Source organism: Papilio xuthus, unplaced genomic scaffold (genome assembly GCF_000836235.2).
Source record: "Papilio xuthus unplaced genomic scaffold, Pxut_1.1 DF827680.1, whole genome shotgun sequence".
Taxonomy (NCBI): Eukaryota; Metazoa; Arthropoda; class Insecta; order Lepidoptera; family Papilionidae; genus Papilio; species Papilio xuthus.
The window spans coordinates 1,857,448-1,884,094 of record NW_013530969.1 but is presented as its reverse complement, the minus strand read 5'-3'; the positions used below and the strand labels follow the sequence as shown (position 1 = coordinate 1,884,094).

Sequence of the window (26,647 nt, the reverse complement as noted above, 5' to 3'; positions counted from 1 at the left end):
AGCAACACTGCGCGAAGCACACGAGCGCGATCTGAGGGCGTGTTACTGCGGCAACACCAAGCCAAGGCCGCGACCTAGAGCCGCTTCCGCCATCGCTGCCAACTACGTTACTATATTACATTATTAATTATTTTCTACTCAAATGTCATTCATTTAAAATAAATTGCACTTTTTACATATATATGTTGGTATAGAACAGTATAAATACGCGTAGAAACTACGCTGTTACGTTAATAGAAAAAATACGAAAATAGAAAAATGAGATGTAAGTGAAAAATCTTTCCCAGTAACATAGTTTAGTCAATCCTTAGATTAATCATCTCATAACATAACTACGCTTTAATAAAGTAACAAACATAGTAACAAAGTTAGTTTTGAAAACAATATGCAATATCAGTGCAACACCGTCGCAGAGTCACGTCTAATAAATTTTCTATGGTTATTGTTTTATCGCTTAAATACCTATAATATGAAGAAATAAAAAAACTATTGCATTATAACTTTAATTTTGTGTAATTACTTTTTTTTATAAAAATAGTTATGGTAATTTTTTATTTCTTTTGTTCCAGATAAACAGCGTTGTATTTGAGTGCACATGGCGAGGTTGCGGGCACACCACCAACAGTTGTTCATCTATTGAAGCGCACATTAGGAACACACATTTGGGGTGAGTTAATTATTATAATAATTAAAGTTACTCTCGCATACATCAGCTACTTTCCAGTAAAAGTCCTGTAAAAATCGATCCAGTCATTCCAGCGATTACCCGAAACAAACGGTGATTTGCGGGCAGACAGACAAAAGTTTTAATATTATACTATTATATAATTTTATTAATTAGATTAAGTAGCTCAGCTAAAATACTTTAACAGTTAAGATAACAATTTAGTCGCTTCTAAAATAAAAGTGGTTTCTATCTGTTAATAATAATTGAAATCTCTTGAATAGTTTTTAATGAATATTTCATGAGAAACAAATATAAATATTATTTAATATGCATAATGGAGGTAGTAAAAGAAAAATAATTGATACACATAGTGATCTCCATAACTTTTTAGAGCTGAAAGTAAATAATGAAAACGAAGAACTTGGAAAACAATTAAGTGATGGTAGTTAACGAAGTAGCAAAGGTCACCTCTTAGTGACCCGGAAGCGCAAGGCTTCGCGCCAAGGTTCGCTTCGCAGCTCCACTTTGCACGAGTGCCGCGGTCGCAACGCACAAGGTCGCTGCGACCCGCCACCCGCGACCCTTCACCCGACCGATTCTTATATAACACTCTTACTGGTCGATGTTGGATTTTTACACATCAATATAAATTAAGTTTATCAGCCAATACGAGAGGCTGATTGTATGATATGGTTAATGATTTCCCAGGCGTATATCATACCAGAAAAACATGAACTAACGATGTATGTTGCAAGAACGAGACCGGGTAACTACATGATTTCAATGACACTTATTTCAGGCCAAAGAAAGAGGGCGAGAGCGATCATGAGGAAGAGTTCTACTACACGGAGCGCGAGTTGCTAGCGCCGCCGCCACCGCCCACGCTATCCCACCGTGACATGTGCCGCCCGCCACACGAGGACCCAGACTACCAGCGTCAGTTGGTCGGCTCTTATAGGTACACATCTTTACTCTTTTATATAATCTCTATTATATATAACTCTCACCCATAACACAGAGGGTTAGGTACAAACCACGGACTTTCATTCAGAACGGTCCTAACACACCTTTCTCGCATTCATTATTCAAATTCTAATAATATTGTACACATTCTAGGCAAGGACTCCTTTCAACGTTGCAAAATGGCTCCGCAAGACCTATAAGTATTCCAGTAAGCCATCCCTGGTCATCATCTCATTCACCGGTATGTTTGTATAAATTTTATTATTGTAATTGCCATCGCTGTGAGCCTGTCATGTAATACGAGTCATCAATTTTACAGAAGCACATGCGATTGTCGGGCATGACCGGCTCGCCCGGCAGCCCGGGCCGGCGACCGCGCTCTGACAACAAGAAGTGCCGCAAGGTGTACGGCATGGACCAGCGCGACCTCTGGTGCACGCAGTGCAAGTGGAAAAAGGCGTGTACGCGTTTTAATGAATAACGCTCGCGCCGACGCACGCACACGCGCGCGCCCTCTCGCATCACAAATGACATTTAATAAGTTTGTTGTACCCGAACTGTAAACGTGAAGAACCGCGTAAACAATTCCGTGAGTGTTTGTGTGTCGTCAATAACCTTAAATGAAGATATTATTAAAATGTTTTTATTAATTGTAAGGATATACGGAGTATATACTATATATTGTTTATTAATAATAGGGGAGACATATTTTTTTCTCTTTCGATGTGACTCGTATTTGACTGCATTATGGACATTGCCCACGTATTTTTGTAGAGCTGGTCACAGTTGCTTTTTTCGAGAGGCCGAATTCCCGGCGATATCGACTGAAGACTGTGAACATTAGAATTAAGCTTTTAGATCTAAGTTCTGACTGACAAAACAGTGTGAAAACTATTGTTTAGTATCGATGCGCTATTATAAATTTATTTGCATAAATCTGTACGAATGATGAAAATGGAAATGTTATATTTTAAATTGATTACCACGGATGTGCGAGCAATTAATACCAGAACTAGAAACAATACTACTATATTCTACTTTAGACTTTTATAAACTCTATTTTTGATACCGATACATAATTTCTATTTTATGAATTTCTCCTACTAGTATCAACAGATTTCAATGCAAACAAATATTTAAACGGTTTTAAGAAAATATATGAAGTGACGGACATAAATAAACATACCACTAACACAACCACAAGTTATTTCTAGATTGATATACGCAATAGAATAATGCAAAAATAATTAATTTTATATGCAATAGAATATTAGTAATGAACTATTAACTGATATTATTTTTACTAATATAGGAGCCTTGTTAAGGGAAAGCAATGCAATATTTATTTTATTTTTTAGTAAGGAACATTGAGGATTAACAGGGATGAAAAATTGAATGTCGTTATTATGAGAGTAATAATTAAATTCCGTCCACTTCATCGGGTGTGCCGTTGGAGTACAACGAGAAACAATTTGATACTTGACAATGTTTTCACACTGTTGATAATCCGAGCGTTCAATTGGATGATTCTCGTCCAGTCGGTTGCAATCAGTGATATTTTATCACTTCAAGTTACATAATGTACCTACTGACTGAATTATTAGATAATAAATGAAGTTTATTGTGTATACATATACACGATGAAAATTGAACTTAGCCAGTAAGTATCTCAAATTCGACTAAAAGACTACAAAGTTTAGACTTAAAAATTTTTATGAACATATCTGTACTGTATACAAGGAAGATCCTTTATGAACAAGGAGAGAATACTCAACATCGCTCACGACGCGCATTTTGTTAGGGACACAATCGCCATCTGTCACATGCGTTGTATTTGTTGACCACAAGCACCGACGGATTGCAAACGCTTTGCACGACGAAACAAACAGCGCCCAAGACGGAATCTAATCGGATGCGATTGAAATTTGTAACGAACGTGTATCAGAACTTCGTGTTTGATGCACTATTACAAAGACTAGCGGATGGTATCCAGTAGCAGAGTAGAAATTAAATCGTGACATGTATTTGTCATGGGATATTAAAGAAATGTGTCATGCAAATATAAAAAACTTACAGCTTTGGCTCTCGAACAACATTGGATTTCCATAAGATGCCTTAAGATGACATAATGTGATACCGAGCTGTAAGAAGTCGGAGAGCGGAAAGTAATCCAGCGAGCGAGTGCTGCGCCTCCGTGCCGCAATATTAGTCCTTAAGTATAAAGTATATTGTGTACATACATATTTATAATCAAAGTTATATATTATACATGTATTTTGAAATGAAAGCAATGTTTGGATGTGTACATATAAGAATTTTATTAAAATATTATTGTTAAATAATGTGATCATTAATATCGAAATTGTTTTATACGAGGTCGAGATACATTTTAATATATATAATAATATATAAGGAGTTTAAGTCCTGTATAGTTTTAAGTGATAGTTAAGGCGCTGACAAGTGCAGCGTTTCTTGTCAATCGTAGTTACCAAGCATCGGCGTTGTAATATACAGAACATGTTGTGTTTATAAGTAATCGTAATAGTATCCATTAGTCTCCGATCACTCAGGCCTCCAAAGCGAACTGAAACCGAAGCGAACCACTAATGTTGACATGAATCTAGCATGGATATGGTTTTATGTTCCAGTGAACGTTCCATTATTTCGCTTTCTTTTCATGTCTTTGAGTGTTACTTTGTCTCGGTTCCTGTTCGCCATCGCGGCTGTGTGTTCATAGGCCTTACATACGGTTCACGTAAATCGGAATGTGCCAATCCAAAATAACAGATCCAATAATGATAAAATCGCCCCAGGCATATGTCGTTGCGTATTCTTTTTGTCTATACTCGGTGCTCTGCAAACAATGTTCACGCACATACAAATACATATTTATATCGATATTTTTTTCTATTTATACACGGGCATTCATCTTAACATAGCCATAAATCATAATATTAGTAATTTTCAACCGTTAGGATTCAATTCATAAAATGTTTGATTTAAGTGCAGCTATTGAATGAATGCAAAGAAAACATAAAGTACTCGTAAATACCTCCACACATTGTCACTCACCGCTGTGAAATGTAGATCTCACTCATTTAAAATATGCTAGATCTGATTAACATAAGCGCGGCGTAATGCCAGGAACAGATGCGAAATGTTCATCGGTTCATTGCAAGATAATAAGTTACAGGCAACATTAAAATAAAAATAAAAACCAAAAGAAAAACGAGATATAAAAATAAGTAGTAAAATTTTATTTTCTTGCCAAATCATTGTAGAAAACAAAATCAAAAGGGTACTTACAAAGTAAATAAATTCACCACGGTTTTCATATCTAGACATTATTTTTTTTTATGAAAAGTACCTGCGAAATGCTACCAAATACATTGAGTTTAATTATATTGCAATAATGGTTGTGATAAAACATCATATTGTTGTAACTTTTAGCAAATATATCTATTATTTCGTTTATATCAATGTCAACGTTAAATGCCATCGTCAGAAAGCTTAAATTTCAAAAAAATGTTTTATAACAACCCAGCTAGCAATTAACAACTGCCATATCGTAAGGATCTAGAATATAAAGGGGTTTAGATTGTACGTATTGTGTGATTGTTGTTAATGATATTTTAAGTTGAAGTCATAATGTAGTATTTATTAATTTTAAGTACATAACAATGGTAACGTTTTCCAAGACAGGCCGATACGCGAACGCAACGATCTAAATTTCTTCTCTATTTTACTTTATCGAAGTCTGCCTTATTTCGAATAATTTAAAATCGAATTAATTTGATATTTAAAATTATTATATTATGTGGTTAATCTTTGTTCTTCGTTTGTTAATTATTTTTATTTTGGATTTCGAAGAACAAGAAAACACTTAGATTTAACACTTGTTTGGAAATGTTGCATGAACCTATAAAGTCACTTTTTCATAATTTAAATGATCACCGAAAAATATAAAAAAAATCATACCTATCCCTATGATTCTACGTAATTCAGTGTTTAATAGACAATTGGCAGATATTTTGATTTCATGGTTTTCTATGATTTAGAATAGACATTTTCATACCATTTTCCGGATACATTGCCATGCTTGGTTTTTGTTTATTACCGATCTCATTTTATAAATGAAGCTATTAGATTTATAATACAATAAGGAATATCATCTTTTCTTTATTAATCTTTTTAATATTTCATATAAGATTCTATTTTTTATTATTTTAGATAAAGACAATTTTATTTTTTACTTAGTAGTTAGTGTTATTACCGTATTAATTTAACTAGCCAAATTTTTGCTCAATATTGTATACACAACACCAAAGTCATTACCTATAGTAAAATTTATTTTAACTTATCAGTACAAAAAGCATAATAAGGCATCATTGGATTTGTTTTGTCCGTATGTACACCAAGTACTTGCCTTTCGTAAACGCTGCAAAAAAAAGAAAATTTAATGTATTACATCTTCATCTCTCTTAATTTTTGCAAGTTTTTTTTTTTTAATTAAATTCCATGCGTTCACAGTTTTAATGGATATTGTAGTATAGGGTTACCGTTATATTGTTTTAGAAGAGGCCTCGTACTTTTATTTTACTATAAAAAAACAATATCCTTTATCTTAACTTCTCCTATTAGACGATTATTATTTAAAAAATTCCAATAAAATTCATGCAGTTCTGTTTGGAATTTTCCATAAATTTATAATTCGTATTGCTCAGAATTTAAAATCTAATTTCAGTATTTATTTTTTGACTTAAAAAAGTAGTTCTCGACTGCAATCCCACCTGATGTTAAGTGGCAAAGCAATCGAAATCATGATATCCAATATGATTTAAATTACATTCGATTAGCTTAGATTTGTTGAAGAAATAAGCTACATAATGTGTATTTTATATTTAAAATGTGAGAAGGAATAACATTGTCACGGTATTCAAGCTGCTCTACTACATTCTATAGCTATGTAGTAGAGCAACATGTACGCTAATCGTGCTCTAAGTCTTCGAAAATTTTATTTACTTTAGCATACGTTGCTATCTTAATTGAGTGTATTTGTTTTATTTATTATAAGGTTTATGTATAAATTATAATTACTTTAAAACACACGCCTAATTATTAGATCGTTCATTGAAATTATTTTAAGACGTAATGTCTTATATTTTGTACTTAGAAGCATATCCTAGAATTATTTAGTGTGTATTGATTGTTTTATTGAGTATATTATGGATTAAAATAAAATGTTGCTGCCTGAGGAATGTTTTATACCATCAATATTGACACACAACTGACACAACAACAAATTTGACTTTCGGCCATTACAGATTATATTATACAGCTGTCAGTGTTAATAATACAGGAGACGCTCTTATTATGTATATAATCCATCTGTGCCTACTTGTTTTTCTTTTAATTATATAGTATAACTCATTTCTAAGAATTATACTATTACATGTAAATATGTAAATGGTGATATGAATAGATTATGCATATGAAATATCTTAACATTTAAAATTATTTATGTATACATGTATCATATATATAATATGCTGCTAAACATTTCTTGTAGCACTATAAGAGTGTTTTAAACATATTTTCCATTCTATATTTAAAGCTTATGAAGTAAGAGTTCTGTAACAAAACTCAATAATATACGGATTCGGATAATTGTGTTACTTTGATATTATGTAGAATAAAATAATATTTATCATAAATATATATTGATGCCAATTGTTCTGTATAAAAAAGTAGTTGTACGTTTATTTCCTAACTATGCTGAAAAGCACATCATAGTCGAACCAGGATAAGTGAGAATCCTCTTTAAGTGTCATTGTCCGAACTCTATAAGCGAGAAACTCTGGTTAGAGAGAATCCTCTATAAGCGAGATAAATATCTCGGTCTCTTGGACTCTCATTTATCCATGTTCGTCTGTATTACATAATTACAACTTGTTATTTTTCTTACATAATTGTTTTATATATAGTACATTAGACATCAATACAACTCCTACTTTTTAAGATATATTTTATTTCCGTTTCAATGTCTCTAGTACGTACATTTATGTGGGCAATCAACTTCTATGAAAATATGTCTCCTGTTAAAAAGTACGAACACCTAATATAAGTGCTTAATATTGTTATCAATTCAGCTCTGAGGCGACTGTCATTTAATTTGTAACTTAAGAACAAAATGAATGTGCCGAAAGTTATGGCTATGGAAATCATGATCATTTTCTTCCGTGTGGTACGTTAGGGTATTGATTTGCAATAATATTTAGATTATATGTATGTACAAAAACATTTTTTTGGAAAATTTGGTCTTGGACAGATAATGTAAGTAATGTTTTTAAATTGTTAAAGAAGGGCAAGGTCATTGTTCATTTTATGATTAAAATTGGTTGACTTTTGTTTATTACCGAAAAGTATTTTCAGACCATAGTTGTCTCTTATCAGTACTAGCCAGAAAGCTAATTCATTAACTGTGTGTAATTGCTAAAATCTATTGTTTTTATACTAATATATGTGGCAGTGGAAACACACCGTATCTCAAACTTAAATTAAAGCTAACAGAAGTCTTAGACCGTTTAATTTTTTATACATTCATCGATTGAATAGTTACCAGTAGTTATAAGTGGCGCAACTTTTAGTTATATTTAGAAAAATCGTTTGAATGTTATTCTTTGCTCGAAAATGTAGGCATATTCCATGTTGTCAATATCACAGCAGTTTTTTGCGAAACTGTCAGCAGAAGTACAGATATCGTTTACTTTTTTCATCCTTTTACATTTTGTATTTGAAACTTTCTCGCATATTGCATCACAATGTTCATTTTTGTAATTTAATAAAAATCATAATAAAGCAGAGTAACAAATATAATCGTGAGCTGGCAGTTAATCTACTGTGATATTAATAATTTTATTTATTATTCTTCTAGATTATTATTTATAAATTAATAATGAAATTTGAAATGCGAACCTGTGTTATATTTAACTGAGATCGCGTTAGCTGTAGAAAGTGTTTATGCGACGGTCCAGGATGTGTTCCATAATAAATAATTTACATGATACAAATGTTACAATTTTGATTATTAGGATATGTTTTCGTTAATGGTTCAATTAAATTTATATTGTGTTTAGTATTGAATTTAAATTGTACAAATATGCAACGATTAACACACGCAGTAAAGCGAAGTTATTACATAAATATATAATATAATTGTGTTGTATTGGAGTACGATCTAAGCTCTCTAACTGTTGTAAGCCATGATTGTGGTGTATTGCATTTCAAAGCTACGAAACTCGACTGTTACAAAATTCCTATACTATACGTATATGAACCTATTTACTATCTCTTCATTAAAACGAATGTTAAACAGTTTATTAAACTATTTGTGTAAAGACATGTTATTTTTATTACTTTATGAAGACTGTAACGTCTGAATTATACCTCAATAAGTTTAGAATGATTTTATGTCTTTAAAAATATATATTGCGATTATTGGAAATTAATGTGGCATTATTTTCCCAGTCCTTATGTATAAAAAGTACTCGTTGTTCAATAATTGAAGTGTAATACAAGTTTTACCATCGTCTCTCATCGCGAGAAGTAAAGGATCGTGTACCCAGCTTATTGAAATGTTCAAGTGTTTACGAAATCACAAAACTAATGTATGGACAAACCTAGACCTTATAATTTATTACAGATTATAGACTACATATATTTACAAATATATAGTTTAGATTTATTATTTTTGTTTTAATAATTCTTCCTTATTTTAATCCACACATGTTATAGTTACATATATTTTTTCACTAAATAAAAAGAAACTATAAGCTAAGCACCGACATACGTGTTGGCATTTTTGATGTTTTCTTATAGACGAAAACAGATAAAGAAAAACGTAAGCGATTTGTATGATATTGCATATCTGCTCATTCCTTTTTAATTGTAATTGAATTGAATGCCTTAAGAGACGATGGAGATAAAGCAAGAAGAGGAAGGAGACATGGGCCTATTAGCAAAAGTAAATATCTGGCCTGGTACTTTTCCAGTCGAGTTAACCGAATCTTGAAGTAGCGGACTTTCTTAGTCGATGATACCTAATTGTTATTGGCTTTGTAACAATACACAGATTTTTCTTACTTATATGTAGATATTTCAAAGGATATATAATATTTTTAAATCAGGATTAATTTGGCAACACAGCTTTGAAATTACTAGAATACAGATTATAGAACTATAGACTATTTCTTCATCTTCTCTGTGGAAAAATATATTATCTGTACAATGCAGATGATTAATTTATTTGTTTGTGAAAATCGAAAATGGATACTGTTTTTGTTGCGTGAGATTCAATCATGTTTATTTAATCTGGTCATTGGCTTTTTCATATCTAATATTGTGCTGAACATTATCTAGTAAACTACAAAGTACAGTGATATAGATTTTGGAGAAAGTGCAAAAATGGGAGCTGTTCTAGGCCTTTGTTCTGCTGCACAGGTAAAACCAATATTAATCTAATTAAATGTATCTAACTAAATCAGTAACGTCAAGCAGTAAAAGATTTTTAGAAGAGTAAACTTATACGATGACAAACATGTATCATATCCAGGAGCGAATGTATTTTTGGAATATATCGTGATTGTTATTGAGCAACCACATAAAAACAAGTAGAGCAAATATCATACATAACTAATAACTTTTTGTGATTTGATCTAGATGGCATGTTGCTGCACCAGCGCAGCCTGTTCTTTATGCTGTTCAGCTTGTCCATCATGCACCAACTCCACGTCTACTCGCCTCATGTATACTATTATGTTGCTGCTAATGATGATTGTAGCCTGCGTCACTCTAGCACCCGGATTACATGAACAGTTGAAAAAAGTATGTATATATTCTATAACTTTTAAGTAGCAAAAAAGAATGGACAAATATGCTATCTGATTAAGTGCTGAAATTACCTTTTTATGTTCAGCAACATAGAAAAATCAATACAATTAAAATATTAAATAGCATGTTAACTTAAATAAAATATTTGTAATCAACTAGCTTTATTTTTCAGGTGCCATTTTGTGAGAACTCAACGGGAATTGTTCCAGGAAACTTTAAAGTAGATTGTGATCAAGCTGTTGGCTATTTAGCAGTATATAGGTATAATGATTAATGAAGATAAACTTATATTATTCTCTATATGTGTTATTTTTTAATTTGTTTCAAGTATTTGTTTCCAGAATTTGTTTTGCAACATGTCTCTTCTTTGTACTAATGGCACTTATAATGCTTGGTGTAAAATCATCTAAAGATCCAAGAGCTGGAATACAGAATGGGTAAGATCTTATCTAAATTATAAACCAAATTGTATGTAATGTATTATCCTTCATATAGTTATTTTTATTTATTGTCAATCTCTTTTTCAGATTTTGGGGCATTAAGTATTTGTTGGTGATTGGTGGAGTTATTGGAGCTTTCTTTATTCCTGAAGGGCAATTTGCCTCTACTTGGATGGTGTTTGGCATGATTGGAGGATTCTTTTTTATCATCATACAGCTGATTTTGATCATTGATTTTGCACATTCTTGGGCTGAAAGATGGGTCTGTAAGTAGCCAATAAATCTTTACAAAATAATTTTACATGGAATCTAATTCAGGTTATATGATTTTTGCATGATATATTTAATAAAAATATAAACAACTATAGCTGATGAACAAGCTAATAATAATTAAAAAATGTGGTCAAAATTGAATGTTCTATTCTACAATCTTATATCATTCAGAGCCAGTATCTGTCCCAGCAAGTTCATTTTGAAGACACAAATTTAGAGCAAACTACCTTTTAAAAGTAATCTATAGCTAAAAAATTACATCAATAGCCTAGGATAGGTTGAGAAATTTATCATTAAATAGATAGATCACATGAAACTAATAATAATTCAAGTATACATATGTACATCATTGTATAAACATGTGTCTCAAAGATAAAATTTATTGTTCTCTATATCCTACTTAATTTGTATTGTGTTTGTGATAAAATTTAGATTGAGTAAACCACATTCCTGTTTTTTATTAGGATGTTTATTATAATTTTGCAGATTTTTCTTTTTATTTCTTAAATTCTATTTACAGCAAATTATGAAGAGACACAGTCACGCACCTGGTACGCAGCTCTGCTATTATCCATGCTGACATGTTTCACACTTGCATTGACGGGGATTGTGTTACTCTATGTATATTACACAAAGGTATGTCTAATATTCTCGTATCAATGTTCAGTGCGATTCGATCAGTGCTATGAGTCACATCATAATTTGCAATGCGAAGCAAACTCCGACACGATTAGTATAAGTGTAAAATGTTTTTATTATTAGTCTTATTCATATTTAAAGTACTATTTAAGTATCCCATAGGAAAAAATGATTCACAATAACATTTATTTGTTAATTTTTGATGTTTTTATTTCAGTCGAGCGGTTGTGATCTATCAAAGTTCTTCATATCATTCAACCTGATATTGGTGGTGATAGCAAGTGCGATATCAATCCTGCCATCAGTGCAAGAGTACCAGCCGCGTTCCGGTCTGCTGCAGTCCTCAGTAGTATCAATCTACGTCATGTATCTCACATGGTCCGCACTCTCTAACTCACCAGCTGAATGCAATGCCACCATCTCCGATGATAAACAGGTAACATAAATATAATGCAACTGTCGTACTCCGAGTGTCCATCGGTTAATGAGTAATTAAGATGTCACTTAGTGTAATTTCGAAAAGTAAGATTAAGAGGAAATATTTCGTGATTTATTTTGCCCCATCTCCCGTTTCACATCATATTTCGTGTATTTTTTTCGGAAATGATCAGTTTCGTTGTGGCTTCTTAGTTGATATAATTAGTCTTACTCATCCGAAACAGACAACGTGACGGTATTTATAACTATATACTACTAACATTGAAAGAATTATTAACAATTATATAATTATGTATATTGTTTTATGTATTGCATTTATATTTACGAAATAAATTATATTATAATTTAATATTGCGTAACATGGGAATACACAGGGACAAACTTATTGGGTATGTATATAATTAAGTACAATTCATCTATTTTCAACATCTGCAAATTTCATATTACATACTTATATAAACTTTTGTAAATATCACATATATTTAAAAAATTTATATATACATTAGTCACTTGATAGTGACTAATATAAATATAAAAAAACCTGAGAAATACTGATGTATTTCTCAGGTTTTTACTAATAATTCATTGTATTATGTAATTTTACTATAATTTTTTATTATCCTACTATCCATTTATATCAATTTCTTACATTTCATAATGCTTTACTTTTCATTTTTTATGTATTACCATAGTTAGTGTCATCTCTATCAAATTCTTTATTTCAAATTATTTTTTCAGAATTCATTCGACAATCAATCAATCATTGGGCTGGTGATCTGGGTGTGCAGTGTCCTGTACTCCAGCATCCGCACCGCTTCTAGCTCCTCTAAGATCACCATGTCTGAGCACATACTAGCCAAGGACGGCAATGCAGGTGAATATATCATTTCTCACTTTGATATCGCACCATTGGGAAATTTATAACAAATAAGTTAATATGAAGGAAGCAATCAAATATATGATAAACTGATATTATAGTTAACACTGTCTAAAAATAAATTAAGTAAATGTTGGTTTAAATATTTGGGATAAATTTAAATTTCTCGAAACCAGTTGGGTTTTGAATCCAAAAAAAATATTTTTTCACTTATTGTATACTGCATGAATTGTATAGCATGCAATAATAATAATAATATCTATTCGCGTTAAACTCAAGGAAAGCATAACTGTATTGAATTTTTTTTTAGTATTTTATTTTTGTTATATTTTTATTTTAATGATTCCTGTAATATTAATGTATTGTGCATTCCTTGCGGACGTAACGCGCGCGGCACCGCGGCGTAAGGGCAAGGAGGTCTCATTGCTAACGAAGGTAAATCATCTCAAATGCTTATATAAACTATAAAAAATATTTTTCTTAATACATTGCCTTCTTGCTTTGGTAAAGGGTTTGTATCAACTTACTTTAATTGTTGTGAAGTGTAGAACGGTAGCAGACATGTATGGACCTAGATGAAAATTTCACATCAAGTCATGATTTAAATTCAATTTTGACACATTCACTTTCATTCATGTATTCGTGAATCTGAACGTGTAACAATAATACTAATATTATTAATAACGTATTGTCATATCGGATACGATAATTCTGCTTAATACAATCATATTAATTTTCTTTTAATAATCCATTACATCATATAGTTGATACTATTTCATATCATGTTGTGATATCATTGAAATTTTTGTAAAAAAAAATGTTAAATCTAATGTGGTTGTATGTGGTACGCTCACTGAGCGCAGGCTATGGTTCCGTAGAGGGCGACGGCGGTGAGGCGGCACGGGGTGCGGGAGACGCGGAGGCCAAGGTGGTGGACAACGAGGGAGACGGCGTGGCGTACTCCTGGACCTTCTTCCACGTCGTGTTCGCGCTCGCCACACTATACGTCATGATGACACTCACCAACTGGTTCAAGTATGTATTCATGTAACAACACGTTTACTTCTTACAAATATCATAAATGCGAATGTTTGAATGGATTCGAAGGTAATTCCAGAATTGCTGCATGGATCTCGCTGAAATTTGTTATAGATGTAGAAAATAATCTAGAAGAACACATAGGCTAATATTTTTTTTTTTACTTCGCGTAGACTGTCGCAAGCGACATCTAGTAGATTTATAACTAATCGGATGAACGGATTCAGATATAGAGATTTAACTGTCTGGAATACAGCCAAGGGTACTTAGTACTTACTGTTTTTATTCAACGCATACAAATTTGGGAGCGACAACTAGTTATGACTTGAGAAATTAGTAAAGCTCGAAGTTAATAAAATGTTTATTTGCAGCCCAAGCTCTCAACTATCTAAGGAGAACGTCGCATCAATGTGGATCAAAATCACGTCCTCGTGGCTATGCGTCGGCCTCTACGTGTGGACGCTCGTCGCCCCCGCTGTCTTCCCCGACAGGGACTTCAGCTAAATTATAAAGTTCTAATGTTAAGATTAATTGTGCATTGTTAATATATTCTTGGCAGTTAAAAATGCTGTATTCTAGATCTCAATATTAATCAAATCTTATTCTCTTCTTTACTTATTCGTATCTTATCTGCTATTCAATCTTTCAGTCTTTGCATTCTCTTGCACTGTTGTCTAATGTTTGCTATTAGAGCTTTAAATAATCGCTGTTAAATTAGAATTTATTTTTAAAAGTTAAATATATTACGTAATTCAACCCTGAATATTTCTTTCATTTATTCCTTTTTACACTAAATAATAACAAGGTTAAACATGATATTGATCATTTGAGAGATCAGAACAAAATACTGTTTTCCATTACAAAAAATAAAATCGGTAAGTAAAACTTCTTTAGCTTATAATCAAGTTTAAAAAATAATACGATTTTTTTATTAAAATATAAAATTGTGTATTTTTAAATGATTAAAATATAAACAATAATCTTACTCTAAGTTACACTTTAATCAGATCTATATCTTTCTTAACTTCATATTTTAAAAGTTTTGCATAATTTTTTAACAATTTCCTCCAATAACATTTCACATCTTTCACGGTTAAATTATCCCAAATTTGTTGAAAGCCACGATCAGCTATTTCTTTAGCTAAAGAATCGTTTTGTTGAAAATATTCTATATATTTAATTATTTCCTCTTGATTAGCTTTAGGACTAATGGGTATATAATGAACCCATGGTTTTAAGGATGGATAAAAAAATTCAAGCCAATCATTCCCAACATGGAATACCAGCGATTTACAAAGAAATAAATGTTTGAACCGGAAACTAGCTGCAACTCCTCTGTAGTTGAATAGATATTTGTATTTGCAGTGTTCTTCAAAAGAGACTTCGGAGGCAGGTGGGGCATATAGAGTGTCCTGAAAGAATAAAAAAAAGACACTTTAGTTCCAATAATGGTTGTACTAATGAATAGTAATGTTTATATAAATTAATGTATGTCTTGTTATCTAACACATACCGCATCTGATTTCCAAGCCTGATTTTTGGTATACTGAGCATCCACAAGTTCGGGTCTGGAACGGGACAACAATATCAAGGCATCTCTTTCTTCACTTGTTCTTGATCCTCTGAAGAATACCTGACTCTTTTTCTCATTCCACGGCCATCTAGAATAAATGTCATGGCGTAAATGAAATGGATTAGATATATGACTGAATGTATGTGTATATTGTTTCTCACTTCTCGGCTGCTTCTGATATTGACAGCCTGTGCTTATCCCAGCGGCCTATTCCTGTAGGATACAATGATATGGCTGGCCCACCTTCCCAGAAACTCCAGGCAGGATACATAATATCATAGTAATCCTTAGTCTGAAATAAAACAGAATGATTCCTATTAATTCACATAACTTTACAAGAAAAAATTGTCGACTAATTTCCAACATTGAATTATTAAACAATAAAGATTATATTATATTCAACATTCCTTTAAACAGCTTACATTCTAGCGCTCAATAAACAAATGGATTTTTTAAAGGATTAAGTTAAATTTGACTTAATATGAACAATGAAATTAGCATAAGCATTTAAGATTATTTTCAGTAGAAAAACTTAACCTTACTGAAAGATAATACTGGAACTTTCTGATGACCCCAGGCTCGGTTGATTTGTGGCCAGTCTCTTGTATTGATAACTAGTTCCATGTTAGGCAACTTGGGTGCCAGGGCCACAAGGTAATGCTCCACACCAGCACATCGTGATGGAAAATGACAATCTTTCTGCCTATACACTTTTCTATCTATAATCTGCAAAAAATTTAAAATACTTTAGCTGCACATATTCTAATATAATAACAATTTTAAGTCTGAAGAATACACAAAAAACTGATTGATATAAACCTGATATTTAGTACCCTTTGTAACAGCTATATCAAATTGTTCCTTAGTTATTCCATCTTTAAATGGTGAGAGATCGTGATTAATAACATCTTCATGGCATTTACAATTAGTATTTTCACATGATTTATAATTATCAATTGCTTCTTTTATATTTTTATTTATCATTTTGGTCCATTCATTTATTTCTGTGGAACAATTTCAATACTTAGAAATGATCTGACTATGAAATGATGATAATAACGATTGAAGATTTGCCATCTCAATTCACATAATGACCAAATAATATTATAACTTGAATACTTATGTTTTCTAATTGAGTTAAAAAATAAACATTAAAATATTAACTTCAAGCAATAACAATATGACAATGTGAACTAAACATACCTCGATTATATCTGTTTTTGTTTTGTACGCAATCTGAGTCTCCGTTTTGAAGGCAATGTTCGGAAGCATCATGAGATCGTAAATTTAGTAGCAAATACAATAGGATACAAATGTTCATGTTTATAATTTAACCGAAAGGACGCCAAAAGCCATGGGGAAGACGTCAAACTTAAACGTCATTGGTCATTGGATTTTGATATTTCTATTTCCAACTGTCAACTATATGTCAAACTTGCTTAACGCCAAAGAATATAAACCGACAAAATCTGACCCAGCGGGCATGTCACTAAATTATGCCAGGTCACAAAACAAAAAAAATTAACCCGCCACGGATGATTTTAATAATGGTTCCCCTACCTTTCCCTCACCACTTCTAGTGCAATTATTTCACATTTGACCCAATACATTTGAATAATTTCTGAATTTGAATCAAAGGAGTACAATGTCTCGGTCGCTTATATTGTTGTGTATTATTTTTTTTATTATTTTAGGATAGGGAGTAACAAAAAATACATAAATTTAAGATGTTTTTATTAAAATACAATCTGATTTCTAAAAGTATAAATTTCTTAAGGCAAATCCAATCTTGAAAAGCACCAAACTCATTTAAAACATTATTGTATGTAAATGTTTTGTTCAATGAAAATACTTCCACTAAGATTAACTCAATAAGTTTTGATCGTTTTCTTACGCCACCCACTTGTACACGAAGAGTTGAGGAGAATGGATGGATCAACCAATCCAACATCAAGTTATAAAACCACTTTTAATTGAACAGGCAAGATCTTTAAAACAGTTTACTGTTAGTTTTTACGTAAGAAAATAATAGTTGTGGAAGCAACAAACATAACAATAGGACTTTACCAATCAATTTCAATATTTTGTAAATTTGAGTTATCCATCAATTTACTAATTTGTATAAATCTGAAATTTAAGTTTAAATTTATAACAAAATTGTTTTACTTAAACATTTAAAAAATGCATATACTTCAATATAAAAAATGATAAGGACAATCTTAAGTACTATAAAAATGCCACAAAACCTTGGATTAATAGCTTAGAACAAATCTTTTAAATATAGATTTTCATTTCACTGTTTTACTTATAACAATATATATCTCTATAATAGTTATAATTCATTAAAATTTGTGACTAAATTGTGCACGGATAAAAAATTGAATTTAAGTGACATTAAATTATTGTCTACTTAGATAACTTATGGTCAAGTTGGTCCGCGATGGCTTGCAGGAAGTCCTCAGTGTGGAGGTACATGCCCTCCTTGGTGTTCGCCAGACCGTGGATGCAGATAACCAAGTCCTTGGTCATTTTGCCACTGTCGATACATTCAACGCAAGCCTGAAATTAAATAAAGTTTTAATAATATAAAATCCATTACGTTCGGAATTACAACATTGATTTTGTAAAAAAGAATTAAACAAGTCCGTACGATTTTAACCTGTATTTTTGTGGTGCCTTTTGTTTTTAAAGTTTACTTTATTTGGAAATATAGACATGGTAATACAATTTTGTTCAATGAACAGGAGATTATTTTCAAATACATAACAGAAAAAGTCTCTTGGTAATCGATTTTTTAAAATAAGTAGCAATAAATATCGTTATTAAATTATCCAAATCGTATTCCTATCTCAACTGTATATCCGCAATGCTTATATAAGGCAAATAAAATATCTTAATTATGATAATATATAGTTGATATGTAGGCTAATGGACAATCAATGATGCGGGACGGCACAGTTTCACTAGATAACTCGGTGCACTTCTGTTGAATTATCTACATTTACACTATTCCAAGCTCTGCTATCAGAATGAAAAATAATGCGTCAACGAATCATTATATAATACTTAAGACGAAATAGAACAACTATTTTTATTTGAAAGTCATTGTAGATAAAAATGATGACTTCGATTTCCATGAAGTGGAAGCAATTTCGTGTTTCATCTGATGTGTGCTTGCCGAAGGCCCAATTTAGTCATCTTTCCCTTCCCAACTTTTTCTTGTAAGGAACGTGAGTGAAGTAGAAAGGGGAAATATTCCCATTCTGTGCGTGCAATTCAATCCAAACCTATCAGTTGCGGATTTCTATGGGCAGCGGTCGCTCCGCTATTTCTGCGAGTTTACGCTGCCGCTTGCTAGTTCTTTGTTTTATGATATAAAAAATATGAGAAAGAACGGACCTCCTCTAGAGCGAGAGCGAAGTGGTGCAGTTCAGGCGTGTTGTCGAGCTTGGCGCGGTGCATGAGGCCGCGGGTCCAGGCGTAGATAGAGGCGACGGGGTTGGTGGAGGTGGGCTTGCCCTGCTGGTGCTGGCGGTAGTGGCGCGTCACCGTGCCGTGCGCCGCCTCCGACTCCACCGTGCGCCCATCCGGACACATCAGCACTGACGTCATCATGCCCAGGGAACCGTAACCCTGTAAACATACACATTTGTAAACGAACCTCTACTATTTTACTATTTATACATAAATCCAACATTTATTTCAACAACTTCTAAAAAATATAATGAATAAATTATTAGCTTTAATTGCATAAAACCATTCTATTTTTGTGTACGCGAATCGATGAGTAATAGTCAAGATACTCAAAATGTAATTGCCATTTTAAAAAAGTATTTAAATTTAAAAATGCATAAAAAGTCAATAATACTAAATATTTAATGTTTCCTTAGCCTTACTCGAGTACAAGAGTGCAAACCTGTGCGACAATATCTGACTGCACGTCGCCATCGTAGTTCTTGCAGGCCCACACGAAGCCGCCGGAGCTCTTGATGGCCTGCGCCACCATGTCGTCGATCAGCCGGTGCTCGTACCAGATCTTAGCCTCCTCGAACTGCTTCTTGTACGTGCTGTGTAAATTACAGCATATAAAAATATCTTACAGCAACAATATTACGGTAGAAAAATCAATAATCGAGACTTACCTTTCATATATTTCTTGGAAGATATCCTTGAAGCGACCATCGTAATGCTTAAGAATAGTGTTCTTTGTGGAGAGGTAAAGCGGCCACTTCTTTTGTAACGCTACCTGTTGAAGAGAAATGAAAAAAAATGAAAAATCAATAACACATGTGGCAACATAAGGTTATTAAGCTGTGTTCTTTTATCAACACATAAAAGTTTAGGTTCATTCCCTCTTCGCCATTACCTAAATTATAAGACGCATAAAGCGATAATAAAATGACTTAGTAACTGATCATACGGCGTTAAAACAAAACGGGTGTTAATTTTGTACAGTAATAAAGTATAATATTGTATTATAACGTATGGAGAAAGTCAATTAAGTCTATTGGAAGTGTTGCAACGGTGTCAAGGGCAGAGTAAAAGATATACTTACTTGAAAACTAGAATGCGCAAAAGCTTGTATAGACTCGTCTGTGTTGTACATGCCCTGTGCTACTCCGGGCGATTTGAAGTCGAATAACAAACGCCTCTCCGTCGTGCCGTCTGCTTTCGTGTACACCATCTCCACCTATTTATTTTATTAATACTACAATTTGATTGAAAACAAATGAAAATCCTAAAAAAAACGTCTAAAGAAAGATTTTTCATAACTCAAACAAAAATAAAATTAATATTTCGACAATTTTAATAAAGTACCAAAATAAGACTACAAGGCATGCGAGATCCTTAAAAGCTACTACATAATATTATAAACAGATATATTGAAATATGTCTGTTACCTTGCCAGGGTGTGGCACGACAAAGTCCTGAGCCTTGTACTGGTCGCCGTGCGCGTGCCTGCCGATGATGATGGCTTTAGTCCAGCCTGGCACCACACGTGGGATGCTCTTGCACAGGATGGGCTCGCGGAACACCGTACCACCCAGGATGTTACGGATCGTCCCGTTAGGGCTCAACCACATCTTCTTTAACTTGAACTCTGACGGAATATTACGAAATGTCAGTAACATTGCTACCTTTTTTAAAGACAATGTTTATATAAGACAAACAAGCATTTTTTTATTAAAATAGCTTGAATTGTGTCAAAGATCAATGTCATCCGTTAGCTGAAGTTGTTTAAAAAATGGTATAATACATAGGCTTCGCTTCACAATATAAGGATTTTCTTTAACTTCACTCCACTAAATTGATGCCAGGAATAACTATACTAAGACAGAGTATTCATCCACTACATGGTTGCGAAGTCTTAGGTCACCTAGATGAAAAGAATAAATCAACACTGCAATACAGTAGCTTTCATTTTAAGTCACCTTCAACTCTTTGTTCGTCGGGAGTAATGGTGGCGCACTTGATGCCAACATTGTGCTTGAGGATGGCGTGCGCTGCGTCTATGGTCACCTGGTCGTCGGTAGCGTCTCTGTGCGGCAGACCCAAGTCGTAGTACAAGCAATCCAACTACAAAACAGTCCTTAGTATGTAGTCTATAGAAGAAAATTTCCATGTTCCATTTGATTATCAACTATCTTCACCTATAATTCTTATGTCAATTGCTTTACAGACCTTGCTAGTCTGGTGAATTTTAAGTTTTTTATTTTGTTCTTTTTACGACTAAACTTAAGTGGTTTAAAGTGAAAAAAGGTCTTAACAGAGAGACAACAAAGAAAATAAGATAAGGGTTCCGTTTTTTTCCTTTCGAGGTACGGAACCCTAAAAATCTAATTGATGAAGAAAAAGCAGCAAATACTAAGTTAAGAAATTTAAACTACGTTATATATTAAGTAACTATTCCTTAGAAAGCATACTATAATAGTGTTCAATTTAGTACTCCAGGGTCCGATAACCCGAGCGAGTCTTTACTGTTAGCCGAGTGCAATTAAAAACGAGTTGCACCAGCGTGGCGCGGCGCAGTGTTCCCCTTTGATAAATACGAGCTCTCGTACAGAAAGAGGACGAAATACCACAAGATCAGGTTTTGAGCAAGTTTATTTTAATCCCAAGTGCAGTAAAAGTGAAAAAAAACCAGAGTTGTTGACCTCAACCATCAAGAGAGATTTTAACAAGTTATATTTTACGTTTCGAAAAAAATATCCTAAACTTTTTGTTTCAATTCGAGTTCTGCATGTAATCAAATATTACAATTTTGGAAAATAAACATTTTACACTTCTCCATAAAAAAGATAGTAAAAAGGACTCTTTTAAGACGTGCGACTATTCAACTCTGTCCTTGGAATTTTCAACCCGTAAATTCTCCTTTGTTCCCGCGTTAAATGAAATAATTTCAACCTTGCAATGACAAAAAGTATACACATAACTCATTATAACAACATCCTGGTAACTTTTATACACTAAACTGTTATCGTCTACAACATTAGATAAAGAGAGGAGTTCAATTAACCGTGTACCTAACATGAACTTTGCTCTTTGATAAATTTACGTTCATTAATTGATCTTCGAATCGAGATAAATATCCATTACTCTGTAAAACTTAAAGCTGTATAAATAATATTTTCCGAATTACAATTTATTTACTGATAATCAGTAAGAAAATTATACTTTAATTGGATTGAATTTATTTATATCCAAAACTTTTGGAATCATCCTTTCATAGTAAGCTGGATAATACCGGAAAATAAAATGACAACTCACGATAAAGCTTATCAACGGTAGCCGTTATCTTCGAGTTAATAAACAAATAATATTTAAAAATATTTTTAAACCGAATCCTATTTCAAGCAATTTATTATAAGTTTTTAGTTACTGTTTTAAATTGGATTCCTCCACGTTGTTCTACTGGTCCAATCTTTTCAACAAATTTTGATACCCATTATGGGGAGTTGTGCAGTAATATGTCATCCGCCATTTTTATTAATGGCAGCCATTTTATTTTTCACAGTGTAACATTAAGTATTTGATACCCATGTAGTGTAGTTTTACAATCACACTGGATATAAACATTTTCAACATTAGCACCAAATAACAGAAAAATCTGTCAACATGAACTGGGTTTAATATAATATAGGTTATAGAATCTGTACAGGATATACATATGTATGTCCAAAATATATTCACAAAAATAATCGATGAGCAAGCTAAGAGTAGGAATTGTAAAAACTTCGAATCGTATCTGACTCAAAAGAGCTGAAGACAATATTAAAAAAGTTGTAGAAAATAAAATATTAGCGGTTATTATTATAATGAGCATTCTTACAGAAGCAAACAAATAGCGTTCATGTGCAGTATTTGTAAATCGATAAGATACTGCAGCGTTCCAATCTAAACGTTGATCCAATAAAGCTTATGATAAACTTAAGACCACTGCGCCACGACAATTTTAAATTCAACATATTTAAATGTCATGTAATGTCAATATTATATTTTCATACAAAAGTAACAATCCCAAATCTACTTTAATAAAATTTGGTATTAACTTCTATATTATATTTAAATTTTATATTTTATAGCTGTTGCCAGCGACTCTATCGGTGCGGAATTAGAAAAAAAAACTTAGTTGCCTATGTGTTCTTCCAGACTATGTTCTAAGATGTAGATAATACCAAATTTCAGTAGAAATTCATGCAGACGTTTTGGATGTATCTTAACAAACATCCTTCCAACCGTGTTCCATCCATCCAAAATGTTATATTGTACATACGTAAGATAAGGTAATATCTGTCGGGTGCTAGTTAATCATTAATTTCATATCAGTTTGATATATTTTCAGTAAAGTAAGGAAAACAACTTTCAACTGTTAACAGGTTTTCTCTTTGATTGGTAACAGAAATTAAACGAAAGTCCGTGACTGTCCGCACGGAATTAAAAAATCTAGTAATAAATATAGCTAACCTAGCCAATGTGTACACAGTGATAATGTTGCTTCCTTAAACCAAAAAAAAAATGTTGAATTCGGTCCCGTAGTTTTTTTAGTTTATTCGTGATATACAAAAATATATATCTTTCCTCTTTACAATATTAATACAGACGTGTATCGTTATTTAATGCAGACAAATATCGGGCGGTAACAAGTTTCTTAAAAACTGGTTTTTAAATTCAAGTATGTCATGAAATTCTTCAAATTTTAGACAATTTATAATCAACCAGTAATAAAAAGAAAGATCACAATTATCAATGTTATCAAGCTTTATCGTAAGCCATACTGAAATTTTACCACACCTAACCATTTAAAAAAAATGAAAAACATACATTGTTACCTCTGATTAGATAATTATTTGATTGCTAATTGATAACAATGTTATGTAAGTGAGTTACCTACGTCAAACTATTTACTGCAAACTACAATGTTTTATACACAGAGACGTTTAACTTACAAAGTCTTCAAAACAAAACCTTGTATAAATATTACTTCTTACTAATATTATAAATAAAATGTTTGGAAGGATGGATGGATGAATGTTCGTTTGAAGCTATCTCCAGAACGGCTACTTGGATTTCTTTGAAATTTGGTATTGATGTAGAACATAGTCTAAAAGAACACACAGGCTCCTAATTAAGTTTTTTTTTAAATTCTCGGTAGGCGAAGTCGCAAGCGACAGTTTTCATTTGTTTTTAATTTTTTTATAACAATAATTTTATATTCTTTTGTAAGGATTATTCATATCACATAAAGTTACCGACGAAACAAACAGGTCGTTGACCTACGTATATACGTGATTCGCCTACCCATGATAGTATTATGTTAATAGTAACATGTATTTAATAGTAAATACAATCTTAGCTTGCCTTAGAAATAAAAAAGTCGAAAATTGCCGAACATTAAAGGGTTTTATCACTCAAAAAGTTAGTGTGATTGGTTACAAAACAGTTGACTGCGATAACATGTATTATTATACAAATTATTCAATTTTTTCTATGAATGTTTAAATTTATGTAAATTGTATATATTTAAAATACAATGGGCAAATATTACGTAAAAGTGTTGAAAAAGTTTACTGACAATGGCAAAAGTATGTGTAATCAGAGATAATACAATGAATTACTTCTGTGCAACCAAAAATATAAATTTATCTTAATTGTCTTATACTAACAATGATATTTCATATTACAATGTTGTCATTACTAACATCAACTACATCTGGCCACTAAATTATTTAAATTCACAAAGATAAAAGTTTGTAAATACATTGTTTCATTTGGATGTTCGGGGAATAATTCAAATAACATTCAGCAATAAGAATTTTAAATATTAACATGTTAAAAATTATGAATCATTGATATATCTTTGGATTATAGGGAGAAGTTTTATTAATTTAAAGTATTAAATGTGTATTTGTAATAGATATTTACCTTAACATATGGAAAGATAAGTTTCTCCTTAATTTTTTCCCATATAATACGAGTCATCTCATCTCCATCCATTTCCACAACTGGCTTTGAAGCAACAACCCGTTTTGCTGTTCCATCTAAAAGTACAATTATAAGTATTTAATTATTTACGATTGACAGCTTTGTAATTTACAAGCATTACTTATATACTGATGCAAAAAAAACAGAGGTATATCATTCATTAAATTACAAAATAACGTTTTTATCCATTGTGGCACTATTGTTAGGGAAATACTATCTGATCATGTCAGTATTTGAAATATATAATCTTCTCAACTATTTTAGCCTTCTGCGGTAGTGAAGGAGAGTAACAGATGAATATTTTTCCCAGACACATTAAATTCTAAATGAGCTGTCAGCCTAAAATTAATGATTGAGACTTGCCTAAATAATTTTCTTCTATTGTAAAAATAAAAGCTCTTATGACAATATGATTTTTATAGAGGAAAATATGTTACCCCATGTAAATAATACATCACATTGAATTGATGTTTTAGGTTCAGATGCTTAATTGAGAACAATTGGCAATCATCATTCATTGGCTTAACTACTTGTTACCCAATGCTAGAAAATATATAAAGCAAAAATAGGACTAAACTATAAAAAGGTAATAACTGAAGGTATTATATGAACAAATATTAATGTTGTACAAAAATACTATACATTAATTTAATTTTATAGTTCTTCTAGTAGACAGATTTAACTTTATTATATTATATAAGCAGTCTGGAAAAATTATTGATATCAATTATACCAAATTTACTTTTTATTACAACTATACAAATAAAATTCTGAAAATATTAAATAATTATATAAATATGTACAAAAACTTGAATGTAAATAAAAACGTGATGTTCCGGATTTTAACCCTCAACATTTTTAAAATTAAATTATGCTTTTTAGATTATTTTACTTTTACTCACAATTTCGGACCAAGGAACTGTGTTCTGTAAGGCACTGTAGAAGCCGACTTGCACTTTTGCTGACCATGTTATACTTCAAAAATCTACCACCCACTGACAACAACTGCAATAAGAGAAAGAGACAAAATGTATCAGAAAAACAAACGCTGGATAAACGTGTCAAATAATGAACTAATTATTGATACGAGTTAAATGACTTAAACAAACTTTTCTCAGTAATTAGTAATAACTAGGGAAGTAATCTTAAATTGGCTATAGTATAGTAATATAATTTAATTTAATTTAATTAAAATGTCTGTAAATCTCGACGCTAACCTTACAAATGATTGTGTTTTATTTTGTGGTGCTATTCGCTCCGGGTAGAATAGTTTGATACCGGCACCGGTCTAACGTATACGTGTACACAAAAACGCTGGCGGATAACGCGATACAACGCTATTTATTCTGTGGCGAGCAATGCGATTG

The 26,647-nt window shown here is 32.0% G+C and overlaps 4 protein-coding genes across 12 annotated transcripts in view; 2 read left to right on the top strand and 2 right to left on the bottom strand.

Moving 5' to 3' along the window:
* Glut4EF (Glucose transporter 4 enhancer factor) overlaps positions 1 to 4,599 on the top strand; it is a 49,236-nt gene extending 44,637 nt beyond the window's left edge. Inside the window, exons 5-8 of the mRNA XM_013311638.1 lie at positions 570 to 667; positions 1,467 to 1,625; positions 1,784 to 1,871; positions 1,950 to 4,599. Of these exons, the coding sequence (XP_013167092.1) occupies positions 570 to 667; positions 1,467 to 1,625; positions 1,784 to 1,871; positions 1,950 to 2,111 (507 nt within the window). The 3' untranslated portion in view covers positions 2,112 to 4,599. The remainder of the gene's footprint in view (positions 1 to 569; positions 668 to 1,466; positions 1,626 to 1,783; positions 1,872 to 1,949) is intronic.
* Positions 4,600 to 9,923: 5,324 nt separating this feature from the next.
* Positions 9,924 to 14,979, top strand: Serinc (serine incorporator TMS1). 9 transcript variants are annotated; one of them, XM_013311745.1, is made up of 12 exons: positions 9,924 to 10,129; positions 10,349 to 10,513; positions 10,692 to 10,780; positions 10,861 to 10,956; positions 11,047 to 11,225; positions 11,753 to 11,868; positions 12,089 to 12,307; positions 12,684 to 12,698; positions 13,048 to 13,183; positions 13,595 to 13,621; positions 14,050 to 14,221; positions 14,596 to 14,979. In XM_013311745.1, the coding sequence occupies exons 1-12, from the start codon at positions 10,094 to 10,096 to the stop codon at positions 14,726 to 14,728; spliced, it is 1,383 nt and encodes a 460-aa protein (XP_013167199.1). In that variant the 5' UTR covers positions 9,924 to 10,093; the 3' UTR covers positions 14,729 to 14,979. The 9 variants fall into 9 exon arrangements, with proteins under 9 accessions (XP_013167199.1, XP_013167204.1, XP_013167200.1 ...); XM_013311750.1 differs by having other exon boundaries at positions 13,601 to 13,621; positions 14,065 to 14,221; positions 14,596 to 14,978; XM_013311746.1 differs by having other exon boundaries at positions 13,601 to 13,621; positions 14,596 to 14,978.
* Positions 14,980 to 15,179: 200 nt separating this feature from the next.
* Positions 15,180 to 17,231, bottom strand: LOC106117029 (O-glucosyltransferase rumi homolog). Its single transcript, XM_013311099.1, has 6 exons — positions 17,001 to 17,231; positions 16,617 to 16,801; positions 16,335 to 16,523; positions 15,959 to 16,089; positions 15,738 to 15,885; positions 15,180 to 15,636 (listed from the first exon to the last, which is right to left on the bottom strand). Exons 1-6 carry the CDS (start codon positions 17,116 to 17,118, stop codon positions 15,217 to 15,219), a joined length of 1,191 nt encoding a protein of 396 aa, XP_013166553.1. The 5' UTR covers positions 17,119 to 17,231; the 3' UTR covers positions 15,180 to 15,216.
* A 359-nt stretch (positions 17,232 to 17,590) lies between these two features.
* Positions 17,591 to 26,590, bottom strand: LOC106117181 (isocitrate dehydrogenase [NADP] cytoplasmic). The gene is made up of 10 exons (XM_013311340.1): positions 26,498 to 26,590; positions 26,183 to 26,285; positions 25,221 to 25,336; positions 21,230 to 21,374; positions 20,699 to 20,898; positions 20,353 to 20,487; positions 19,940 to 20,043; positions 19,714 to 19,864; positions 19,197 to 19,430; positions 17,591 to 18,356 (listed from the first exon to the last, which is right to left on the bottom strand). The coding sequence occupies exons 2-10, from the start codon at positions 26,247 to 26,249 to the stop codon at positions 18,204 to 18,206; spliced, it is 1,305 nt and encodes a 434-aa protein (XP_013166794.1). The 5' UTR covers positions 26,250 to 26,285; positions 26,498 to 26,590; the 3' UTR covers positions 17,591 to 18,203.
* Between the last annotated feature and the right edge of the window lie 57 nt (positions 26,591 to 26,647).

Bases quoted from the DNA above. Each gene is read 5' to 3' on its own strand.
- Serinc (XM_013311745.1), top strand. From the start codon at position 10,094: ATGGGAGCTGTTCTAGGCCTTTGTTCTGCTGCACAG. The intron at 10,781-10,860 runs GTATAATGATTA...ATTTGTTTCCAG, and splicing joins GGCTATTTAGCAGTATATAG to AATTTGTTTTGCAACATGTC. The intron at 11,869-12,088 runs GTATGTCTAATA...TTTTTATTTCAG, and splicing joins TCTATGTATATTACACAAAG to TCGAGCGGTTGTGATCTATC.
- LOC106117029 (XM_013311099.1), bottom strand. From the start codon at position 17,118: ATGAACATTTGTATCCTATTGTATTTGCTACTAAATTTACGATCTCAT. The intron at 16,524-16,616 runs GTTTATATCAAT...AATTTTTTGCAG, and splicing joins CAAAGGGTACTAAATATCAG to ATTATAGATAGAAAAGTGTA. The intron at 15,886-15,958 runs GTGAGAAACAAT...CATTTATTCTAG, and splicing joins ATATCAGAAGCAGCCGAGAA to ATGGCCGTGGAATGAGAAAA.
- LOC106117181 (XM_013311340.1), bottom strand. From the start codon at position 26,249: ATGGTCAGCAAAAGTGCAAGTCGGCTTCTACAGTGCCTTACAGAACAC. The intron at 20,044-20,352 runs GTAAGTATATCT...TCTCTTCAACAG, and splicing joins TTGCGCATTCTAGTTTTCAA to GTAGCGTTACAAAAGAAGTG. The intron at 19,865-19,939 runs GTAAGTCTCGAT...TAATTTACACAG, and splicing joins TTCCAAGAAATATATGAAAG to CACGTACAAGAAGCAGTTCG.